Source organism: Aythya fuligula, chromosome 2 (genome assembly GCF_009819795.1).
Source record: "Aythya fuligula isolate bAytFul2 chromosome 2, bAytFul2.pri, whole genome shotgun sequence".
In the NCBI taxonomy this organism is placed as follows: Eukaryota; Metazoa; Chordata; class Aves; order Anseriformes; family Anatidae; genus Aythya; species Aythya fuligula.
The window spans coordinates 136,632,365-136,654,673 of record NC_045560.1 but is presented as its reverse complement, the minus strand read 5'-3'; the positions used below and the strand labels follow the sequence as shown (position 1 = coordinate 136,654,673).

General features: G+C 42.2%; 1 protein-coding gene across 1 annotated transcript in view; it reads right to left on the bottom strand.

Annotated features, from left to right (window-relative positions):
• Window positions 1-19,809, bottom strand: part of LAPTM4B (lysosomal protein transmembrane 4 beta) — a 60,938-nt gene extending 41,129 nt beyond the window's left edge. The window contains exons 1-2 of the mRNA XM_032181151.1: window positions 19,585-19,809; window positions 3,454-3,565 (exon numbers count right to left, since the gene is read on the bottom strand). Coding sequence (XP_032037042.1) covers window positions 3,454-3,565; window positions 19,585-19,809 — 337 coding nt within the window. The remainder of the gene's footprint in view (window positions 1-3,453; window positions 3,566-19,584) is intronic.
• Between the last annotated feature and the right edge of the window lie 2,500 nt (window positions 19,810-22,309).

Below are 22,309 nucleotides of genomic sequence, written 5' to 3'. Positions count from 1 at the left end.
AAAGTTGAGCAGGAGTCTCAGGTGAAACCCTCTGGGAAGCCAGAGTGACTTACAGGGTTTTTCCATTTCCCGTATAGGGATCATCATGCTTTTACCAGCAAAAGCATTGCACTGAGCAGCTCACGTGTTTCTTTCTTATTTTTCCCAGTCCAGCTTCTAGTTCATAAACTCCCCCAGGTTCTGAGGAAATAATGGAAAGAAAGATGAGGCTGAAAGGGCTCAGCTGAGCAGCCAGCAGAGAAGAGAAAGCCCAGAGCACTGCCAGTTCCCAGATGCACACCTCGGGGCGGCAGCCAAGCCACACGCCCCTGTCACTCAGCACATCCATCTGCCACAAGGCAAGTCCTGGCAGATGCTTTTTCCCCCTTTGTTTCCCTTTCTAGAATAGAAAGAAAAAGCTCTGCCCTACAGCTTTTTCCAAGTGCTCAGGTAGATACTTCCTCTGCTTAATCGACCACTTGGTGCAGAGCCTCTGGCAATGCCCTGGGAACCATGCTGCAGCCTAAACCCTGAAGTTAAGGGTAAGCAGCCATTTGATTTGCATAGGAACTGGTGCTGCACTGGCATTTTCAAATCTTTCCCAGTTGACTGGCTCTGGCTCTAAGTGTGACAGACAGTTGTGACACTGCTGGAATAGAAAACTGAAAATTGTCCATAAAGCAGGCCTTAGCACAGTCGTAAAGAAATATGAATACAAATATGAGGAGAATCCTGGTTTCTTGGGAGCCAAGGGAAAATCTGTCATCAATGTCAGGTGAGCCTTACCTCCACTACTGTTACTCAGCTGAAAAGTTTGTTTCCAGTTACTATTTGCAGAGGTTTGACCAACAAGTCTATTTGAGGAGGGAGGGAAAAGGAATGACAATTTTACATGCAAAATCTGCTTTTGTTTGTTTGTTTATTTTGTTTGTTAGTTTTTCTTTTCTTTTTCTTTTGATTGCTATTGATAGGGGCAACCAAAGTAGCAGAGAATAAAAGTTACTAATATCATTATTATTTGTCAGTACAAGCACAGAATCACAGAATGGTTTGGGTTGGAAGGGACCTTAAAGACAATCCGGTTCCAGCCCCCTGCCATGTGCAGGGACACCTCCCACCAGCCCAGGTTGCCCAAAGCCCCATCCAGCCTGGCCTTGAGCACCTCCAGGGATGGGGCATCCACAGCTTCTCTGGGCAGCCTGTGCCAGGGCCTCACCACCCTCACAGTGAAGAATTTCTCCTGAGGCCTAATCTAAACCTCCCCTCTTTCAGTTTAAAGCCATTCCCCCTTGTCCTGTCCCTACACCCCCTGACACAGAGTCCCTCCCCAGCTTTCCTGTAGCCCCCTTTAGGCACTGGCAGGCCACTGTAAGGTCTGCCCAGGGCCTTCTCTTCTCCAGGCTGAACAACCCCAGCTCCCTCAGCCTGTCTGCATAGGAGAGGCTCCAGCCCCTTGATCATCCTCATGGCCCTTCTCTGGACTCATTCTAGTAGGTCCATGTCCTTGTGCTGGGGGCCCCAGGGCTGAACGCAGGGCTCCAGGTGAGGTCTCACGAGAGCAGAGCTGAGGGGGACAACCTCCTCTCTTGCCCTGCTGGCCACGCTGCTTGTGATACAGCCCAGGACATGGTTGGCTTTCTGGGCTGCAAGTGCAGATAACAACTTTGGGACATTTAAAAGTGTAAAAGTCAATGTATCTTACTGTATTTTGTATGCATGGTTTCACATCTAAGAATTTCAGCACATGCAGCTAACCTAGGAAATATATGCTGAAAAATAGACAAACAAAACTGGGACAAGGGAAGAACATGTGAAAGTTTGTTTGATGTTTTACCTCACAAGAAAATGTTTCCTCTGATTTGAACAAATATAGTCATATTAAAAAAAAATAAAAATAAAAATCTCTCATGCCAGCTATTTCCAATGACTATAAAAGTCAGCAGCCTGATTCAGCTGCCTTACTCGGTAAGGCATTAAGCTAGAGGGAGTCAAAGAATAAAAGGAGACCTTAATTCACATGTTCGTTCATAATATAACTGCTTGAGAAATGTTCCCTCTGCCGAATGGAAATGAAGTTGCCTGGCCCACAAGCCATCCTTTTACAGCCTTTCAGGGCTCACTTCAGAAACCTGAATAAAAAATATAGAAAATACAATTTTCAAGTGTAGATGGAAATCCCCAATGTACTTGATCTGACAGCTATTGCATTACAAAACAGAATTACTATTTTAAAGCCCTGGGCACTGGCAGGCCTCTGATGTCGGCTATATAAAACCACACTGACAGACAGTCATTACCAAGGTTAATCTCTGAGAATTAGGACACGGCAGTCAGTTTTAATATGTCAGAATCAGCTAGGAGCCCATCTGTATGTATGACGGTCCCTACTTGCTTAAATCCAGTTATATAAAAAGATTTTTAGTCCAAAGTTGTTGGTGCTTTGTCAGTGAAGACACAATAAAGTAGCAATTGCCCCCTGTTACTAAATGTAAGCCTTTGAGGCATATTTGCAGTAAGGAACTTGTGGAAATAAGCATCCCTTAACAAATAACCCAGCAGCTCTGATACACCATGGTCATAATTATTTTTCTCATGCGTAGAGCTACTCCTTTTCCTGCTGATATTTTTATTGGCTTCAGCAGGAATGAGTTGGAACCTTTTGCTGTAGATGTGTGGCCCTGAGCAGCAAGGCACCAGTGGGACTGATGGGAGCCCTTATTTCAGATTGCAGTGGGAAATGTTGAACGTAGCAATCTTGTGAACAGAAAAACAATTACGTAGACATTTTTTATCAGAACCATATACAAGGGAAAATTTTCTAGATACTGCTCAAACAGTTAAAACAAACAAGCAGACCAAACGCCACCAAATCATTGCCCTGGAAATAAAACTGCTATGGAAGAAAGAAGCATTTGTAAAGGGCAGGAGGCTTTTGCAGGAGAAATAAATGGCATTGAAGATTACTATGGCCTTTGGTGAGAGATAACAGCCCTGTGTTATCCCTATACATCTATGACTGTACAGTTAATACTTACATCTGCATCTATCACTACAGGTTGGGGCAAGTCATGCCATGTGCACTTGGGGGTGTAAATGTACAACATGAGTGACTGCATTCATTTGGTTACAGAAACAGCAGCACATGGTCTTACGTGTGTGCAGCCACATCAGAGGCCAAGCATTCATTGCATTTTGCAGCCCCCCCCTGAGGCTCTCAGCATTGTGCTGGGGCATAAAGTCTGCATCTGGGGACTGGCTGTGCCCTGGTAAGGCAGAAAACAGCACAGGGAACAGGTAAGGCTACTAATCGGCAGCCAGCTTGAACTGTGCCACAAATACATCTTTCACAATAAAAATGCATCTGTAAGATACCAAGGGGAATAAATAATTAAAGGACAATAATTACTGAAACAATAGGACAGCTACTTGAATGCTGGAGCAAAAAATGTTAGTGCTTAGGCAGCCTGTACTCACTGGCATCATCCATAAATTCAAATTCACCCCCTAATTCGGCACTGGTGAGGTGGTACTGGTCAGGGTCGGTCAGGGCGCTCAGCAGAATCAGCAGTACCACCGAGTTGATGATCTGTGGAGAAGAAGAAGAAAGGAGAAGGGTCAGACTGTGAGAGTAATCCATAATAAAACTCTGGGCAGGATGTCCCACTGCAGGCTCTGCTGCTGACTGAGGCGCTGGCTGTTTTCCAGCTGCAAAACTGTAGCATTTCACTAACACCAGAATTAGTTCTTCTAGGTTTGTGTGGGCAGGATATATTTCTTTCCCAAGTGGCAGGAAAATTAAACAAAACGTGCGTCACTCCTTTTCCTTCGGACTCTCTCCCACAACATCAGACAAGTTATCTCTGTTCTTTTGGATTACAAAACATGTTAATACAGCCTTTTTTTTAATTTATTTTTTCTGTCAAGAAACTCCAGATCAATTAAAAGCAGTAACTTTGCAATTACTACAAATGAGTGCTGCAGCAAAGTATTATTAGCAGGGCAGTGCTGGAACTGTTGATGTGCCCCATTAATGTGCTAGATGATCAAAGAAGGGCTCGTTTGCTGGAAGAGGCTGAATTTGAGAAGAGGCTGTGAGTAACGAGCAGGTTCACGAGCAGGTTCACGTGAGCTGCTAAATCAGGAGGCCTTGGGGGGACAGGAGTAGGTGGCACCATGAGCCTAGTGCCTGATGAACACATTTTGTGGCACGTGGCACAGGGAGAAGTTCACACCCAGTAAAACTTGGTCTATGAAGCTCAATAAGTGAATTAAATGTAAGAATATAAGACTGACTGAGCAATTCTGTAGAAGCAGATTGTCAGGTACCAGGTATGAGTGGAATGCAAAAGTAGGGAAGAGCTGTACTTTAAAAGAAATCTGAACAAAATTCTTATAGCTCTTTGAAGTGATGAGGAGACTAATTGCAGAGAAGAAGATTGCTCAGCATGAAATAACACCGTCTGGCTAAAAGATTATTATACAGAAGCGAGAAGATAACTGATCAACAGGAAAAATGAAGAAAATAATGCTGATAATAGAATATGCTGGGAAAGATGGATTTTTATTGCCCTGGTTCACACTTTGAAGTCATCTCAATCTGATCACAGGTTACTAATAGCAATAAAAAGGTGTAAAAAAAGAGCTATAATAAGATGTGAACAGGCTAGAGAATTTCTTAGGTAAGATAAATGCTTTTTGATGGGCAAATTCTGCTGTGTTTAGCTGACATCAGATTTGTTAACAATGTTCTGAGAAAAATTGTTAAGAATAGATTGAGTTTACAAAACAGGGAAGGAACACGTCCAGTTTATACCTTCACAAAGCAGAAAGGTCATAAAAAGAATTTCTGGCTAGGCTGTGCAATTTGAGAATAAAATAAACCCAGGTCTCCTTGTTGGCACGTAAAATTTGTATGGTCATAAGCAACTATCCCCATGGGTTTGTCAAGGACAATCCATGTTATCTCATCCTGTTCACCTTCTCTGACAGGCAAGTGGGTTTTGTGAGCAGGGGAAAAGGAGCAGGTAACTTCTTGCACCTTAGCAGGCCTTTTGACATGATGAGATTCCCAGTAGTGAGCTAGAAAAACCTGGTCAGGTTGAAAGTGCAGGGAGGTGAGCGCACAGCCAGCTGGATGGTTGGAATGAAAAATAGCTCTCAAGGACTCGCAGAAGATATATTGGCTAGGGGTTCTCCAGTATTGTTCAAATACCTGGTATTTCAAGTAACTTGTGAATTGTGTCTTTCTTCCATTTCAGCCAATGCCAAGATGTACGGACACTGACCAACTATGGCAGAAGTCGGACAAATAGAGTAGTGCACCTCATTTGTGACAAACACTTACAGAAGAACAAGAGTAGAGATAACTGAGTAGGTAACAGTTCCTCCCTCAGAAAGGAGTCCTGGCTGTGACAGTGAATAAACTGAACACGATTCAGCACTGTCCCATAGGTGCTGCAGGATCCTGGGTATTAGATGCAAATTGACCTCCTACATGCCCTCCACAGGGGCTCTGCAGGAAGGGCACAGTTCAAAGCCCTTCAAAAACATACCAAGAAAAACCCCGTAGAGGATCCTACAACAGAACAGAGGGTGATCAGACATCCAGAATGTGTGACTGACAGTGAAAAAGCCGGGAGATCTTAGTCTAGTGAGGAGAAGGTGGAGGGAGATACTCCCAGCCTTTCATATGCTGAATATGAAAGACAAGGAAAAGGAGGCAATAAACTCCTTCAGATCCACTGAGAGATGAGTAAAGTAACAAATTTAAATTACAGGAAAAGGGAATTTAGGTTATGCAACTTGCTGAACAATAGAGGATATTGTCTAGAGGGGTTTAGGAATCTTCATTGCTGCATTTTTTTCACAGAGCAGTTAGGTAGCTTTGTGTTGGGAATGCTGTTGCCATAGTTTTGGCTTGTATTTCAAGGCTTGGCTTGGCTTCCAAGGCAGATCAGATGACCATTAGGACTCAAAGTAATATTCTATAAATCCTCTCAATTTTTAACATTATATATAACTTTATGTTTCAATCCAGTTACTGCTTTAAACTCTTCTGTGGAAAGCTTGAGGACAGCTATCAGCAATAAATAAATGTTACTTAAGAAGAGTACTCAAAATAATCAAGCAATCGGAAACTATAAATGCATAGTGTTGCTATTTTAAAGGCATGCCAGTTTAATCTTTTGTACAGATATAGATAGGAAGATTCATAAAATACTGACCTAGGCAGTCTACTTTCTTCATATGGATATGTCCAGATTCAGATTACATGTTGGTCAGCATAGTCGTTAAGTCTGTGTATAAAGACACAGGATGTGTTTGTCTGATCTAAAGCCTAGTGCAGGCAGTGGGCATCTCTCCAAGGCTCTTTAGTACATCACTTTCCTGACCTACCAGGTTGTTGTCTTGAGATCCTCATAACGATCTCCAAGCCCCTTCCAAATGTGCTGTTAGCAACAAAAAGTTAAAAAAAAAAATTACACCAAGTGTTTATTTGCTCAACCTTTTTCTCAAGGGAAGATACATATGCACAGTTGGATACCTTGTTAGGGTTTTTCTTTTGTTTCAAATATGAAGCAACCATTGAATTTTGAATAATGCTTTACTGCATAAATTTAATGTGCCTAAAAACTTACTGATGTAGCATCTTCTAAGGACACATCATCAAGGAAAAGAGCATAAAGTGAATCCCTGTTGACATATGCAGTTTTTATAAGAGTTGAAATCTCTGTTATAGGAAAAGCAAAGGTTGTTTTACTGCTCTCTCAATACAGCCAAGATTTCTTTGATTTTTTTTTTAATTCCTTCAACAACAAATGGTGTAACAATGAATTAACAATCCTTAGAAAACATTTTCATTATGCAATGTTTCAGTCAGCAACTAAATGGTGTGCCCCCTTGATGAAACATCATCAAAGGAGCTTTTGTGGATTGAGAAAGAGAAACATGTTGATGATCATGCAGCAGGGTGGTTGGTGTTAGGTGGTGAGCATAAAATTCAAGAGTTCCCACTATCAAGTCAGAGCTATGTCCATGAGGTCCTGCTGCTGGTTATGGCCGTAGGTCTACACAGAGTTATAGGAGGAGAACCCCAGAGGTACCAACAGGCCTTGCTGGCCCTAATGACCCCACCTGGGGCCTGCTGCCATGTGTACCCATGACCAAAGACCCTATTTCAGCTCAGCCCAGAACTGTCAGTCCCTGCCTAAGAAACACCACAGGAGAGCTGTTTTCTAGCCTTAGTGAACCCCTTCCAAAGTCTGTTGGAGCTTGTCTCCAGCTGCGTTCCTGGTTTCATTCTTTTACTCCTGGTTGGGCTCCCTGGATGGCCACTAGCCCTGGTTCATCACTGGCTGTTGATGGACCCTGTTACCAGCCTCCAGCTCTGCCCTGGGCTCAGCCCCTACAGGATGGCACCTGGGGTGTCCTAAAAAGAGACCAGTTCCCACAGAAAGTCCTAGAAATGTCCAACTGTCCTCCTACGCTGTAATAGAAAAAAAAAAATATATCAAAAAATCTCAAATTCTTGCTGCTCTGGCAAACAGATGAAATACATCCCCCTTCTGCTCAATGTAGGGAAATAGAAATACTCTGCTTTGTAGAGACCCCAGAATATGTAATGAAAACAGGAAATGTTCTAGAGGAGGCGTGGAGCCCAAATATTGGAGCATTGCTTGGATTTTTCTAACTAAACACAATTTCAAATACGAGTGGAAGATTTTAAATAGCAACAACTGTGTAAGAGAATGTGTAGACAGGTAGCAGGGAGCAAGGCAACAGGTGCTGAGATCAGGACCAGCACCTCCCATCTGTACAGGGATAAGGAACCAGCCGCTTGTGTTTGATGTGAGGCAGCACAGCTACAAGGAACATGCAATGTTTTAGGATGAAAGGAAGCAACCTTGTGTTTACCCCAGACAGCATGCAGAGTTTAGAACCTATATAATGTGCTACACTTTGAGACTTCTGCCATCAGTGAGTTAGTTGTCTTCTCTTCCACACCATTTGCTCCAGAGATGAGCAGTGAACTGCAGTGACCCATGGAGGTGAAATGCAGAGGAGAGAGAGCAGATATATCACTGAGTATCAGCACTGTATCAACAGGTGATAAGAAAATGAGTACTGCTATAATTTCAGACCCTTCACAGAGCTGCAGTTTGCATTGGTATCTATCCCTGCTTACCTAAAATAAAAATATCTCCAGTAGCTCCAAAGAGCATGCCATTAATGCAGATCTTCTGCTGATACCTAACTGAAGCAAAGGGAGCAATATTCAAGCTAGTGACTTACAGATGCCTGTAAATACTAACAGAATTGTCAGGAGTGACAATAATGAAATTTCTCCTTGCCTTCCTCCAGCTTACAGTCAGGAGTTGAAATAAAATTGCTCTGATAGAGGAGTTTAGAAGAGGAAATATAAAGCTTACTTTAAATTGGCACATTGCATTAAAAATACACTGATGTTTTTATTGAACCCCATAGGGTCAGCTCTACAAATATTCTTGACTTCTCCCAAGACTTCCTGATGCAGTGAAGAGAGTTCCTTATATTTACAGGAAAAAGAAAAAAGCTTGCTTTATTTATGTTGAGAATTAAATTTAACTGGAGCCATGCATGTAAAAGTCTGCACACTGTGCTGTGAAAGATGCCCATAGGCTGTTAATTCTGAGCTTTTTTGCAGCCTGACTGAGCTCCAGGAGGAGCCAGGGCAGCACATTCCCTGCAACCCAGCTCTGGTGAAGCACCAGCACCCTGTCTGGGGGCCCTACAGCTCCAAAGGCTGTAAAGGCAGTGGACACCACCCTAATACATAGGGATAAGAACATATGTTTAGATAAGGGAATAAAAACAGAAACCTACAAAGCTAAGATTATTTTCTACAGCATAAAAACAACAAAAAGTTGGATTTCAGGAAAATGCAATCATCCCATGTTACTCCCCACAACTTTCTGTGATCTGTATTAGTGAATTATAATGCTGGGATAGATATGAGCAGCTAGTTACCAAAAACACCGTTGTAGTCTACTCTACATCCCCTGTCTGACACAGTGTGATCTACCAGGTGAAAGAGAAGGCAGTGCTTATAAACTAAAATGGTTGTGACCATGCAGCAACTAACAGTGCGTTTCTATAAGGACTATGACCAGTGGGCCATCGGAAGGGCATTGCTGGCCAAGACTTCAAAATACAGTTCTAGAGTACATTTAAAAACACGCAGAACTGGTAGGTTTTAGTTTGTTGCTCTCTATGAAATTATTATTGAAGCAAGTCAATGATTACCTTAATTTCACTAGTAAGAAATTATAAACGTTTTTAATAAAAATGAAGGGAGTCTCAAGCAAAACTCTATGGTGTTCATTCTCCAGAGAAAAACAAAAACAAAACAGAAAAAAAAAAAAAAAAACATTTTTGCTCCTTCAAACTAAACTAACAACAGGTCTGTAAGTATTTTATAATACTTGGATACTTGAAGTCAGTATTACCATCAGAGAAAGTTAGAATGTGTGGAAGATGTCTAGGTAAGTTAACTCAAATAGCCTTAATTCTCTCTACCTACTTTTACCATCCCATTGGGCATATTCTTTGCATTTTTGTTGCATATTACTTTTAGCATAAAAGACATCACCAGGAAAACTTTTGTTTATCAAGAGAACACAGGAATCCAACAATAGAAAAAAAAAAGTCTTCAGGATTTAACAACATTTTGGTGTAGGTTTGTGCCATCTGGGGCTCCTTTCACAAATTTCTTTTTTAGCATTGATGATGAGTTAAGGTTTATGATCTATAGTACCTTACAGGCAGAATTTTCTACCTGTTTATATTCTCTCCCCGCTGGGCAAAGTTCATGTTTTTCTTTTCTGAATTTTGACTACAGAGGAAAAAAGGAGGCACTTTTAGAAATTAAGGTTTTACAGCTATCTAACTGCTGTGGAAAGCAGGCAAATGACGTGAGAAGACAAGAAGTGTGTTGGTATGTGCCCAAGTTTCATTACAGATCTCATGGCACCAATTCAATCGTCTTCCCCCTCAGGGCAGAGAGAAGCCAGGAGCTATGTCTGAGCACACGTCTAAGCACACGTCATGCAGTGGCCTGAACTCTTAGGAAAGGAAGGATCAGGACAGTTCTGGCTGTCTGAGCAGATACTTCTCGCTCTTTTTTCCACTCTGTAAGCCTTCTGCTTCATGCTATTTAAAATGTATGTACTCTCCAGTGATGTGGCTAGGGACAAGCTGCAAGTGATGCATGAAATAATGAACGGTTCAAGGAAGGAAACCCAGTCACACTTGGCTAGCTTTTCACCCCACAAAAAGTGTAACAGCCTGAAGGGAAACAAAGATGGCCAAGTGAAGTTGGGTTAAAGGGAAATCCTTCATCCCTTTCACCGGTGGTATCTATTCACAGACATTATTACTGACACTGGAAGGAGGAATACAGAAAGGTTGAGATGTTTATTCAGGAAGTGCACATGTTCAGTCATATTTCAAGACATTAAAAAAAAATAATAAAATAAAATAAGCCCTCAAGCTTCAGGTTATTGCCCTAACTTAAAAATAGTAGGAGAATAAACGAAAATGTCTTCCCTGCACAAGTAATTCTTTCTAAGCACATGTTTCTGGCTGCTACCTGAAACACTGCACTGGAATAGGGAGAACATTAGTCAAACCAGAAGTATCAACTAAGTTGTTCATCAGTGTGGAAAAGACAGCATAGAGTCTGCAATTCTTTTTGCTTGTTTTTTCTTATTACTCATGAGAATTCAAAGAATGATCCAGGAAGGCTCAGATTAGCATAATACAGATTGCCCATTATAGACAGCATATAACAGAAAGGTGCATAAAATATTTTAATCAGACTTTATATGCAATCTCAACTTTGATTATTACAATGACACTGAGCATTGAACTTTAAAGTCTATGCTGATTAAATTGATAGAGGAAGTCCAGCATAATTTATCAGCACCCTTCTATACAAATGACTCAACTGCTGCTGGCTGCCAGCCTTTAAACAGTCCTAAAACCCAAACCACAAGAGGCCTGTCACTAATGAAACATGGTAATGACTAAATATATAAAAGAAAAAATAGATGGACAGGCAGTACAGGATGCACACTAGAGACTTCTGCCTCCCTAGAGATAGAGTTTAATTTGTTACATACTTAATCTTAGTCCTATTGTGGTTTAGAGGAATGGGATATTTGCATTCAAATTTATTGGTGGATTCTTTGTTACTTTTGCATTGCATTTAAAGAAAGTTGAAACTATATCTGATCAAGGTCCTGAAAATGATTGCTGAAGTCTTCTGCCCAGCCTGGGGGAAATTTAATCATATAGCAATGTTCTGGTTACAACATTGCCTGAACAACTCACAATTCGTACTAAAACACACCTTGGCTCAGGATGCTGTGGAGAGCCAAAAATGAGTTGGCATGCATTAAAACTTTGTTAGAAAAAGAGTTTCAAATAGTCAGGTGGGATTTGTTTGGTTTCTGTAGTCATTCTTCACTTCCAAACACAGATTTGGAAATACAACTGTGAAAGGTTGCTCAAGTGTCAGCATTGGGGTGATTTAGGGAACCTCCCATGAGTCTGAACCTTAATTTGGACTCTTGACAGAGGATGACCCAGTCACTGCAGCTGGAAATGAGAAGGCTGGGTTGCCAGAGGCAGCTTGCCCTGGCTAGCAGCTGGAGTACCTTATCCCATGCCAGCTCATGACATCTGTGCCCAGACCGACCTCCAGCCTCTCTGGGCATGAGCTACTGCAATCATGAGAGGAGTGTCCCAGCTTCTGACAGCAAGCCACACACACCTGCTTATTTAACAAACAACCTAACAAAAAAATCACCAAAGCTTTGATCAATTATTCTTACGTAGTCACCACAGGCAATTTCCACACAGACCATGCAATGGAAAAGGGCTGTCAAGTAGTACACTGCATCCTCACATCACTCTGCAAGCCAGGCAGCAATTTAGTTGTGTAAAAAAAGAAGCAGGCATACCACAAAGGATGGTACACTACAGATAATTACTGAAGTAGTAAACAACTTGATCACATTTATCCAATCTGCCTGGGCCCAGCTGTTTCACAGCTGGAAAATGCACCTCTGCAAGGTAAAAATTTCCTGCAAATCTGTGTTTCTGCCAAAAGCATTTGTCCTGTCTGAATTAACTACTTAAAGTATCTCCTGACAGAACAAGACCATGCTCAGCACAGGCCAGAAGTGAAGTGAAAAGCATCCAAAGCACTTTAAAAAGCTCTCTAAGCCAGAGGACTAAGATCACAGGAGTCGGAGCTGACTGCAGACACACGAATGAGAGCAGATCCACAGGAGGTCCAGAACATTGCACTAGGCTCAAGTCCAAATTATTTCTTCAGTGATGTCTTGCTGGCAGAGACAATGCCTCAGATGGATGAGGAGTACTCTTGTACCTTCAGTAATGATCATTGCTCTTCCCTTCCTGTTCTGCTGTCCAGAGATATGGGCCTTTAAGCCCCAAGCTCAGCTGCTGAACACCAGAGCATGCATTTTCAGGTTTTGTCCACTTTGAATATCCATAGCTTTATAGTCAAGTCATGAGCCTCACAATAAAATGAAAGAGGAAGAAGGCAATAGAGGAGATTAATTCCTGCCTATCTTGCAACATCCGTTCCATATGTCCAGGAATATATAAGACTAATTGCATTTTCACTGACGTCACTCTAATCAATGATCAGTTTACAAAGCTTAATGTCTGGCTCAACAGGAAATATACATTAACTGTCAACAGAACTGCTAAACACCTTTTACTTGATTAATGCAATACCTTCTCTCCTTTCTGTAAATATGTTCATGATTTTTGAATGCCATCTTTAAAAAGAAAGTAAATATAGTGTACTGTACTCTTAATGTGTTTCTTTCCAGTAACAAGCATTTATCTAATTTCTGCTCCTCTTTCAACTGTCCATTTTCTCACGGGAAGGAGAAAACTGTTCCTTGTAATCTCAGTGAATTTATCACCCGATTGAAAGCCTTACTAAAAAAATGCATTTTACAAAAGTTTGCATTTTCTGAATTGATAGCTATGTTAATTGGAAAAGACAAATGTGTCATTATTCTGGACAGCTGATGCAGATTACCAGCTCTAGTTGCAATAATTCATACTCTGTGAAAAATCCCAGCATGGCATCTGGGGATATAAGGAAACCTGCATACACAATGTGATTATTGCTTAAAGAAGTGTTTAGAAATCCTTGTGTTCAGTAAATGCACGCGCTGTCCAAAAGATACTTACAAGGGATTTTAGCTGTCCAATGCTTTAAAAAGTTTTTAAAACAGAAACATTAATCAACATGCTGATACGTGACAAAGTCTGGGGAGGACTGCCAAAATGCTGCTTCAGCTCCTCTATGCATTACAGCAAACAAGCAAACCTGGAGATTTTCACTCAAGACACAAAGCACAGGTAGTGTTAGATACCAGGTACCTATGAATCCACCCTTTTCTTTTTTGTTTCAGATAAACTTTCTGTCCTCTTCATGCATTAATTCCACCACCCACAGGCGAGTGATTAGGGTCTTTTCAAGTTGTCTTGTTGATTGTACAATTTAAATTTCTCCCACATGGCACTTTATTCAGTATTTTAATTGAAGGAGTCCCAAGGAATTAATTGGCCTGAGAAGGAAAGGAAATGGGATAAAGACCAGCACAGTAGAAACCAGCCTAGGTTTGTGCATGGTGGAAAGAATTTATTTAAGGACTTCACCAGAAGCCTTTCATGAAGCTGCCAATTAGCTATTGCATAATTCTAAACTGTCTCTTTATACAAGTTACAATCAGAATGTAGTTATTTAGAAAGTCCTCCAGAGCAGATGCATCTTGTTTGTCTAATGATCAGTGCTGGTCTTTATTCTTTGTTTTATCATGTCTAAAATGCAGACATATATTTTCTTATGAATGTACCATGCAGGTCCTGAGTAGGCATTTATGTGCAGGATCATTAATATATTCCCTGCTCTTCTTGAATAAGATAATGAAATAGACTTGAATCACTCTAAAAGTAAATACCCTGATCCCCCTCTGATTCTAGTGCCAGCTGGGTATTCAACACGTACATCAATGATATGTAGAAATCTTTGAAAGTAGCACTCATGTTTTTTTTTTTGTTTGTTTGTTTGTTTTCAAAGCAGAAAGTCACCAAGAGTTACTTGGGAATATTTTTCCCCCTCCAAGATCTCATTTTATGAAAGAAAGCACAAACAATAAAAAAGATAACAATATTTTTGTAGGCATGGAACTTGGAGCATAAATATTCAGTCACTGCAGCTATTTCCACTACAAGAATCAGGCAGCTCGAGTCATTTCAGATTATGTGCTGACCCCTTCACCTGATGGTGGAGAACCCTCATCTGCTGCTGACATTGCATCTCCTGCTAAGGGACGGGAATTAGCCATGTTACTGGCACCACCCATGTCTTCCCTGTGAATGCACTGCCCAGGCCTGAGCCACTGAGGTGTAATCACCTGCTGAACCCACAGCGAGCCCCATTTTGCAAGATAGCACCACCAGTACTGTATTGTTAGAGGAGGTAGAAGAGGGACTAGCAGTGCCTGCAGGATAACTCGACCCAACAGCTCAGCTACATCACACTGCCACAACATGGAAAGTGACATCCCTGGCTGGTCTGAAGGAACAGGGAGTTCAGTATGACCATTTGTGTGCACATAAAATTGGGGAAACTGTATTCTTAGCCAAATTCATTCTATATAAAAACAAAGAAATCTAAATTCAGGTTGAAAATTAGGAGAAATTTCTTCTCAGAAAGAGCAGTCAGGCATTAGAACAGGTTGCCCAGGGAGGTGGTGGAGTCACCGTCCCTGGGGGATCTCAAGGAGAAGTTGAACATGGTGCTTAGGGACATGGTTTAGTGGGTGACATTGGTAGTAGCATGATGGTTGAACCAGTTGATCTTGGAGGTCTTTTCTAACCTTAATGATTTGATGATTCTATGAAATTTCTAAGTAAAACACAAGACCTCAAACTTGCAGTCATGCAAATTCCCACAACGTGGCTCTAAGATAACAAAGATCCCAGTTACCTTGAACCTCAAAGTTTCTAATGGTACAATTTTCCCCTTTTCACAATTTTCACAATTCATTTTTTTTTTTTCATTTTTCAAAATCTCCCAATTCTTACAGGTTTGAAAATTATAACTTCACTTTTTTTTTTTTTTTTTTTTAATTTCTTCTGCCTTTCCTGAAAAGACTTTTTCACACCATTCAGGTGACCCACACTTACAACTCCTTGGTGATGTGAGCAGTCCTAGACAGTCTAAAGGTTACAGGAATGAGGACAGAGCACGTTAGAAGAACCTCAGTGTGGGTATATTTTGTTTACATGAACAGCCAGTGCTGATCTCTGCTCCCTGCCAAGATTTCAGTAATCTTCTAATGGGTATTTAAGCACATCGCCATACATGCTGTTTTGCACAGGCCTTGGAAAAGACAAGGGAATAAGCATGGCCCAGTCACAAAACATAGACCTTGAATCTCTTTTTGACATCAGGCCAAGAGCACTCTCCTGATCTCAGCAGAGTGATCATCCTGTAAATCCATTGCACAATGAGACTATAGTAAGCAGTACTTCTCTTTTGCTTTACCATATAGAAAGGATACTACCAATACATTTTTTCATCCATTAGGACTCTATCCCTTCATTAAAAACAACTGGAATGCTGACAGAAACCATTCAAGTTTTCAACCATCCACTCAGAAAAATCTAGCACTGAAACATCACGACTAGCAATCCGTCCTGAGCTTTCCACAAATAGCTTGAACGTCGAAGCCACCCCGGCTAAAAACTTAGGCTTGCTCTATTTATGTTCATACCACATGTCCTTCAGAGAGTGCCTCAGCAATCTGAATAACTGGCAGTCATAAAAGGCTCTTGCTCTTCCATTAGTTTTTTATTTTTAGGCTCCCTCGCAGGGCCCTGGGTTGAGGAAACGGAGCAGAGCTTCAGCACGGGCCGTGCCGGACAGCTCCCGTGGTGGTTGTGGGGTCCCGGCTGCCCCGCATCCACAGAGGCAAAGCTCTTTCTCCTCGTGTTCCCCCCCCCCCCACCCCTCCCGGATTATTTTTTTCCAGAAAGATGAAAGTTTCATCTTTGCCCCGCGCAAGTCAATGGAAAATAATTGCTGCTGTCCCAGATGGTGCCGGCGGAGCCGCGGGGTGTAAACAAAGCCCCTGCTGCCATGTGTCGAGCTAATGGAAAACCCTTCTGTGGCACTGTCAGCACATCAGACGCTGTTTCTTCTTTGTTTTTTAGATAAAGAAAGGGGAGTGCATTTACTCGGGAAGACAACATGCTGTGTTTACAAGTGCTGTTACCAAAGAGGATATTACTCTGACTCACCACTACCCACTGGATCACTTGGAGCTAACAAAAACGCCAGCTTTTCATTCTCATTGTCCTTCTTTTTTTTCCCTACATATATGACACTTTTAAGACTTTTGTGCCCCAAAGTCTTCTGCTTTATTACTTATGGCCTCAGATTTTGTGTTTGGTGTAACACAAAGAGGTATAAAGTCCATGCCAGTGGGATGAGAGACAAAGATCAATAACCAGCTGAACTGAACTGGTCCCCAGGTTTCTGAATAAATATTACCCTCCAGCCAGCTATATTATTGCCAGTTTATGAACATTACATTTATCTTCAACATTACAGCATGCCTGAAGTTTTTCTCCCCAGTGCAGCACATCAGCTCCTGAAGTGCAGGCCACTCTGGAGCCCTACTAGATATTGCTGTCAGGAATTTTCTTCTGATTGATATTTGGCTGCTCCACCCTTTACAAGTTACATTTTACATTGAAGTACGCTTTTTGATAGTATATTTTAAGGTGCATACTATAGTGTAATATTATGTAATACTGTATTACATTAGTCTAGATGTGGTGCCTATGGCTCTACCAGAAAGAAACTACCGAAACACAACAGCTGCAGAAACATCAGCATTCTGAGATCCATTATGTTCTAAAATGAAGCAAAGTTAAATATTTATTTCCCAGCTATTGATATTTTATGAGACCACTGTTCTTGCCCTTTACCTGCAGGGGAAAGTGCTCTGATCACCCCACAGCCCCACCTGCATTCACCTCCCTTCACTCTCCACTATTTGGAGGATCCCAAACATCCAATTAAAACATTAAAACTGAAGAGCTAAAACATCATCACAGAGACACACACGGCTTTTTCCACATTTAGTCAGAAATTCTGCCTCCTGAAATTATCCTAACTGAAAACCTGTTCAACATATGAAAATGTTACTTAAAAAACCTCCCCAAGCTTACAAGCTACTATTTTTTTCTTCTTCTTAAGAAACTCATTCTGCAATACAGAATCATTATATTCATAGGCAGGGGATTAGTAAGACTTGCACTTCACAAGAAGCAAGATATGCAAAAAGCAAAAAGAAAGCTATTCTTTCTCTAGGGGGATTTTATTTCTCAAGTAATTTCCTGTAAAGATTAATGGCAAACAGTATAGAGAAAACATATTAGTGTGGTGAAAAATCAAAGTGTTTTTTTTTAAAAAACTTTTATTTGAGGCAACACTCATAGCTCGTTTGTGGTTTGGAGTAATACAGCCACACAGAATGAATGAAGAGGAAAAATCACCAGCAGGACAGCACCAATTTTTATGTATATGGTATCAGAACACAATTGATCTGAGATAAAACGATATTTTCTTATATGACTTTGTAAACTAGAACTTACAAACAAGGGCTTAAGGGGCTTATTGACTTAAGCGGCTAGCCTTTATTTACCTCCTAACTTGGTAAGCTAGCAAAAAGGTTTAGTATTTACTATCAACATGCAGCAAAATTTCTGTTCATAATAGTCAACCTTAAAAATAAAACTATGTGTGATATATGAGAAAGAGTAGAAAGCAGTGTTACGAGTTAACTGGCATGTTATGAGCTATTGTCAGTTTGAAGTCATTTAGGAATCTTCCCTGAAACATGTATAAAAAGGAAGGAAGCAAAATAGGAAGAGGTATAAATCAGGAAAAAAATCAATACTTAGAATAGAACATTTTTAAAGAGGTTTTGCAGAAATGTACTAAGTGAAACTGGGGCACTGGCATTTAAATGTTAGTAACATGGTAGGTAAAGCTTAAAAAAAAAAAAGCCCTCAGCCTTTTCTTTGTAACTAAAGCTAAGCTAATGTACTTAATTCCCTCTTCCTTGAATATTTTTAGGTCCACTGAAAAGCTAAAGTATCTGTATCCCTGTCTTTGTGGAGCTGATGTAAAGAGCCTTCATTCAGCTGAAGGCTGACTGAAAGAAATAACAAGAATCCTGGAAGAAATGTTCAAAAGCTTTCAGGTCATATTCAGACCCACTGAAACTCTGTTGTAGGTGGGCAAAAAGGCCATCTTTTTCAATGCTGTGGTTATTCTGGATACCACAGGCTGTGGATATTTCATTTAACTATTAAATGGGGAGCAAGAAATAGCTGAACTGAAACACCATTTTATCAGTGGTGAAATATGCATTTTATAGGCCATCATATTTTATGTGATTTCTGGGACATAGTTGTCAACCTAGCATTTTAATTACGCTGATTGAATTTATTTAATGAGCTGCCCTACAATGGAGGACAGCCGAGCATTTTTCACTTCCTTCTGAAGGGAATTTCAGCAGTTAGCAAACAAGCCTGGGTCTAATCTGCTTCCGTCTGCAGTGACCCTTGGCAAACAGCTCTGCGTGGCCTTGGCATCAGGATTTCTTGCACCAAGAGACTGGGAAGACAAAACAGGCTGAGAAGCAACACATCCACATAACCCAAAACAACGAACCACCTCTTTTTATTGCTGTGACACATTTGCAAACCCCATGACTACGGGGCTGGCTCTGGGAAAGCTGCTTTTCCTGCCCTGCTACCCGAGGGATTGAGGAAAGATTGTCACTGACGGGAGAGGAGACGGGGGCTTGGCGCGTCTCCTCCTCTTTCCCTAGCTGGACAACTGGGTGTCCAACAACATCAGGTGCCCAACAGCCTCTGGATGGATGGGAGATGACCCATTAAGGCTGTGCCTCAAGGGTCAGTTCCTCACTCCTCCAGCCTGGTGGAGCAAAGAAGTCTTCCTGATATGTCACGGAGGCTCCTGCAAACCTCCAGTCCCCTGTCAGCCAGGCTCAGATGCCACCGACCACCAGTTATCTGGTACACGCGGAGCAGCAGTGACGAGAGCACCTGCCCTTTTTGCAAAGCAGCGTCTCAAAAATCTTGAGAGCACAAGATTTTCTGTGCAGTGTGGTCAGCACCCGAGCAGCCTCGGCAGATCCAGCGCATCCATGGGGCCCCAGTGCTGCAGTGAGCAGCAAACCCTTGCTCCGAAGTTTGGGGAGCCGGGACAAACCCTCACCTCTCACATCTTCACCCCCAAACCTGCTTTTTGTTCGAGACCCCTGCACACCCTTAAATACCCACGGATTTCCTCTCCTGCCGTCGGCAGATTCCCACCACCAGCCCTGCCAAGGAGCGGCGGGGAAGCGCCGGACCTTCACCGGGGCTCAGCCGCGCCTGCCAGTGTCGGGACCCCCCCAAACCCCTTCTTACCAGGTACCAGACGCCGAGGATGATGGTGCCGGTGCGGACATGGCAGCAGAGGCAGCAGCTGTTGGAGTAGAAGCGTGCCCAGGGCGAGCTCAGCATCTCCGCGGCTCCTCCGGGCTCCTCCGGGCTCCGCGCAGCTCCGCACCGCTCCGCGGGGGCGGAGGCGGGGCCGGGCCGGCCCCTCCCGGCGGGCGGGACCCCCCTGGCCGGGCACCCAGCAAGAAACATCCCCCTCCTTCCCCGCTAGATAGGGCCGGAGACGATGGGGAAAATCTCAGCATCGGCTCCGGGTTGTGAGGGCAACGAGCGGCTGGGGTTTGCCCAGCGTCCTCCTAACCCGCTCCCATAGCTGCTGCCATCGAGGGGGCTGGAGTTGTGATGGAGATTTAACTGGCACGCAAGTGGCAGCAACCTCGCTCTTGCTGGCTGTAGTCGGTGCACTGGTGGTGGGGGAACTGCAGCAGGAGAAAGGACCCCCTTCTGGTGGTCAAACAGCAGCCCCCATGCAGGTAGAAGCTGAGCTTCCTACCTAGCAGACAGCTTTTTCTTCTTCATCATCATCATCGTATTATTCTTATTCTTATTCTTATTCTTATTCTTATTCTTATTCTTATTCTTATTCTTATTCTTATTCTTATTCTTATTCTTATTCTTAATTCTTATTCTTGAGATTTGTTCTCTAGAGGAAATAAGGGAGAAGATGCGACCAGGAGGTTTGCACGCCTAGCCTGACCCTGAGAATAATTCAGTCGCTGACATCTTATCTTGGCTACTTCCCAAATTGCGCAGTTTATCATCAAAATATAATGCTGAAAAGTACTCAGATGTTTCCCTATATGGTTGCTTTGGGGCCCTTTTTTTATTGCATACATACATCTGCACCGAACAGTAACTCCCAGATAAAAGCTAACTTGGCACAGAGGAACATTTCTAACTATGCCTCATCCCTACTTGTAAAACCACTGTAGTAAATTAAGTTAAAAATCCCTTAAGCGGGAACTTTCTATAACCTCAGTTTTTAGCTTGTCCTTATTAAAAAAAAAAAAAAAAAATCTTATTCATAAATATTATTATTCAAAAATAGAAAAACCACCTGGCACAAGATTCATATTCAAAGATGACCCTAAAATCTATTAAAGTGAAACATTCATAATTGATAAAAATAAAAAATAAAATCCAAGAGACCAGAGAAAAATCCCAAGCAATGTGTTCTGTTCTGTCTTGCCAACAGCCTTGACAGACCTCTGTCTTTAATACCAGAAGGTAAAGATATGCAAGTCAGAAAGATTAAAATCTTGTATATGTAACTTGTGAGAGTATGCGGAAGGTAAGAGCATTTGCTTCATTAACGTTATCTGAGCAAGGACCTTTTCAAAGCAAAGGGGATAATAAGCAAAGGTGTGTGATAAACAAGGACACCCAGGCACAAACCCGGAGGACAAGGGATAACAGAGACAATGCCGAAGACCCAGTCTCCAGTTACAAATGGATGGGCCATTGAGGAGCTCCAGCATTGCTTTGGAGAGGGGCCCCTGGACTTTGTTACTGATAAGAAGGGGAAACAAAAGGGACCTGAGGAGCTGGGATATTCGAGGGGGGGCTGTGGGCCTGCAGTGTCAGTGGCTGGAGCCAGCGGGTTCTCGTGGTTTCCCGTCAATGGCTGTAATCCAGATATCCTCTGAAGAAAAAGGAAGAATGAGAAAGTGATCATTAATTACTTCAAAGCAGTTTCCTGTGCAGTTATAAATTTCCATTCAAATAGCCTGATAGGAAGGATCAGGAAACATCAGGGTTTATATCACACTCCCCATTTATAATCATCTCTAGGGGGTCCAGAGAAGTACAAATCGTAGGCAGGTTTTGGAGAAATGATGAAGCCCAATCTGCTCCTTTCTATTTATATTTCTGTAGCATCCTAGACACTTTGCAGATGGAAGACCTAGTCCCTGCCTTGATGCACTGATAGTCCTTGGCTCTAGTCAGTAGCTGACAGGGTGCACTTGCAGAGACCCCACCAAGAGACCCCATCTCGTGCCCCTTGCTACCAGCCATGGTGGCAAGGACATAGCTGCAAACTGCATTAAAACAGATGCAAAGAAGGAAAAGTGGGGGTCATGGCAACACAGGTTACAACATGAGGTTTACTGTGCTCCAACACACAACAATCCACTTTTCTTTCACTCATTAGGACTAGTTGCTGGTACTCCTCCTCCCAACTTTTTAAATACTTTCATGAGCAAATCTGCTTCTGGACAGGTGGCGTGGAAGCTGCAGACCTTCTGTCTGTGCTCGCAGTCCACAGAGATGGTGGAGCATGGTTCAATTGGCCTTGAATAATTCAATCACACTGCACCCGGTGTTGCCTGCAGCACATACACAGAGGGGTGGTTGAAGGGAGTGCTCTCAGGAGCACTGATGATGCTCAGTAGGATTAGCCCTGTGCTCCTGTGAGCAAAGAGGTTGTTAATTGTTTTGTATTTGGCAGTTTAAGACAAGATAAAAAAAAGGTTAAATATTGTCCAGAAACCAAGGTCTAGGTATTGTCCTTGAGCACAGGGCAGTGACAACATTGGGAAATTGGCTGATTATATTAAAGAGCAGTTTTGCTCAAGTTCTTGTTTGGCCAGGTCCAGAGCCTGTGTTTCAGGATGGCTGCAAATGATTCAAGTACCCAAGGTTACAGAAATAATGCAATAACATTTAAAAAATCAACAACAACAAAACAAAA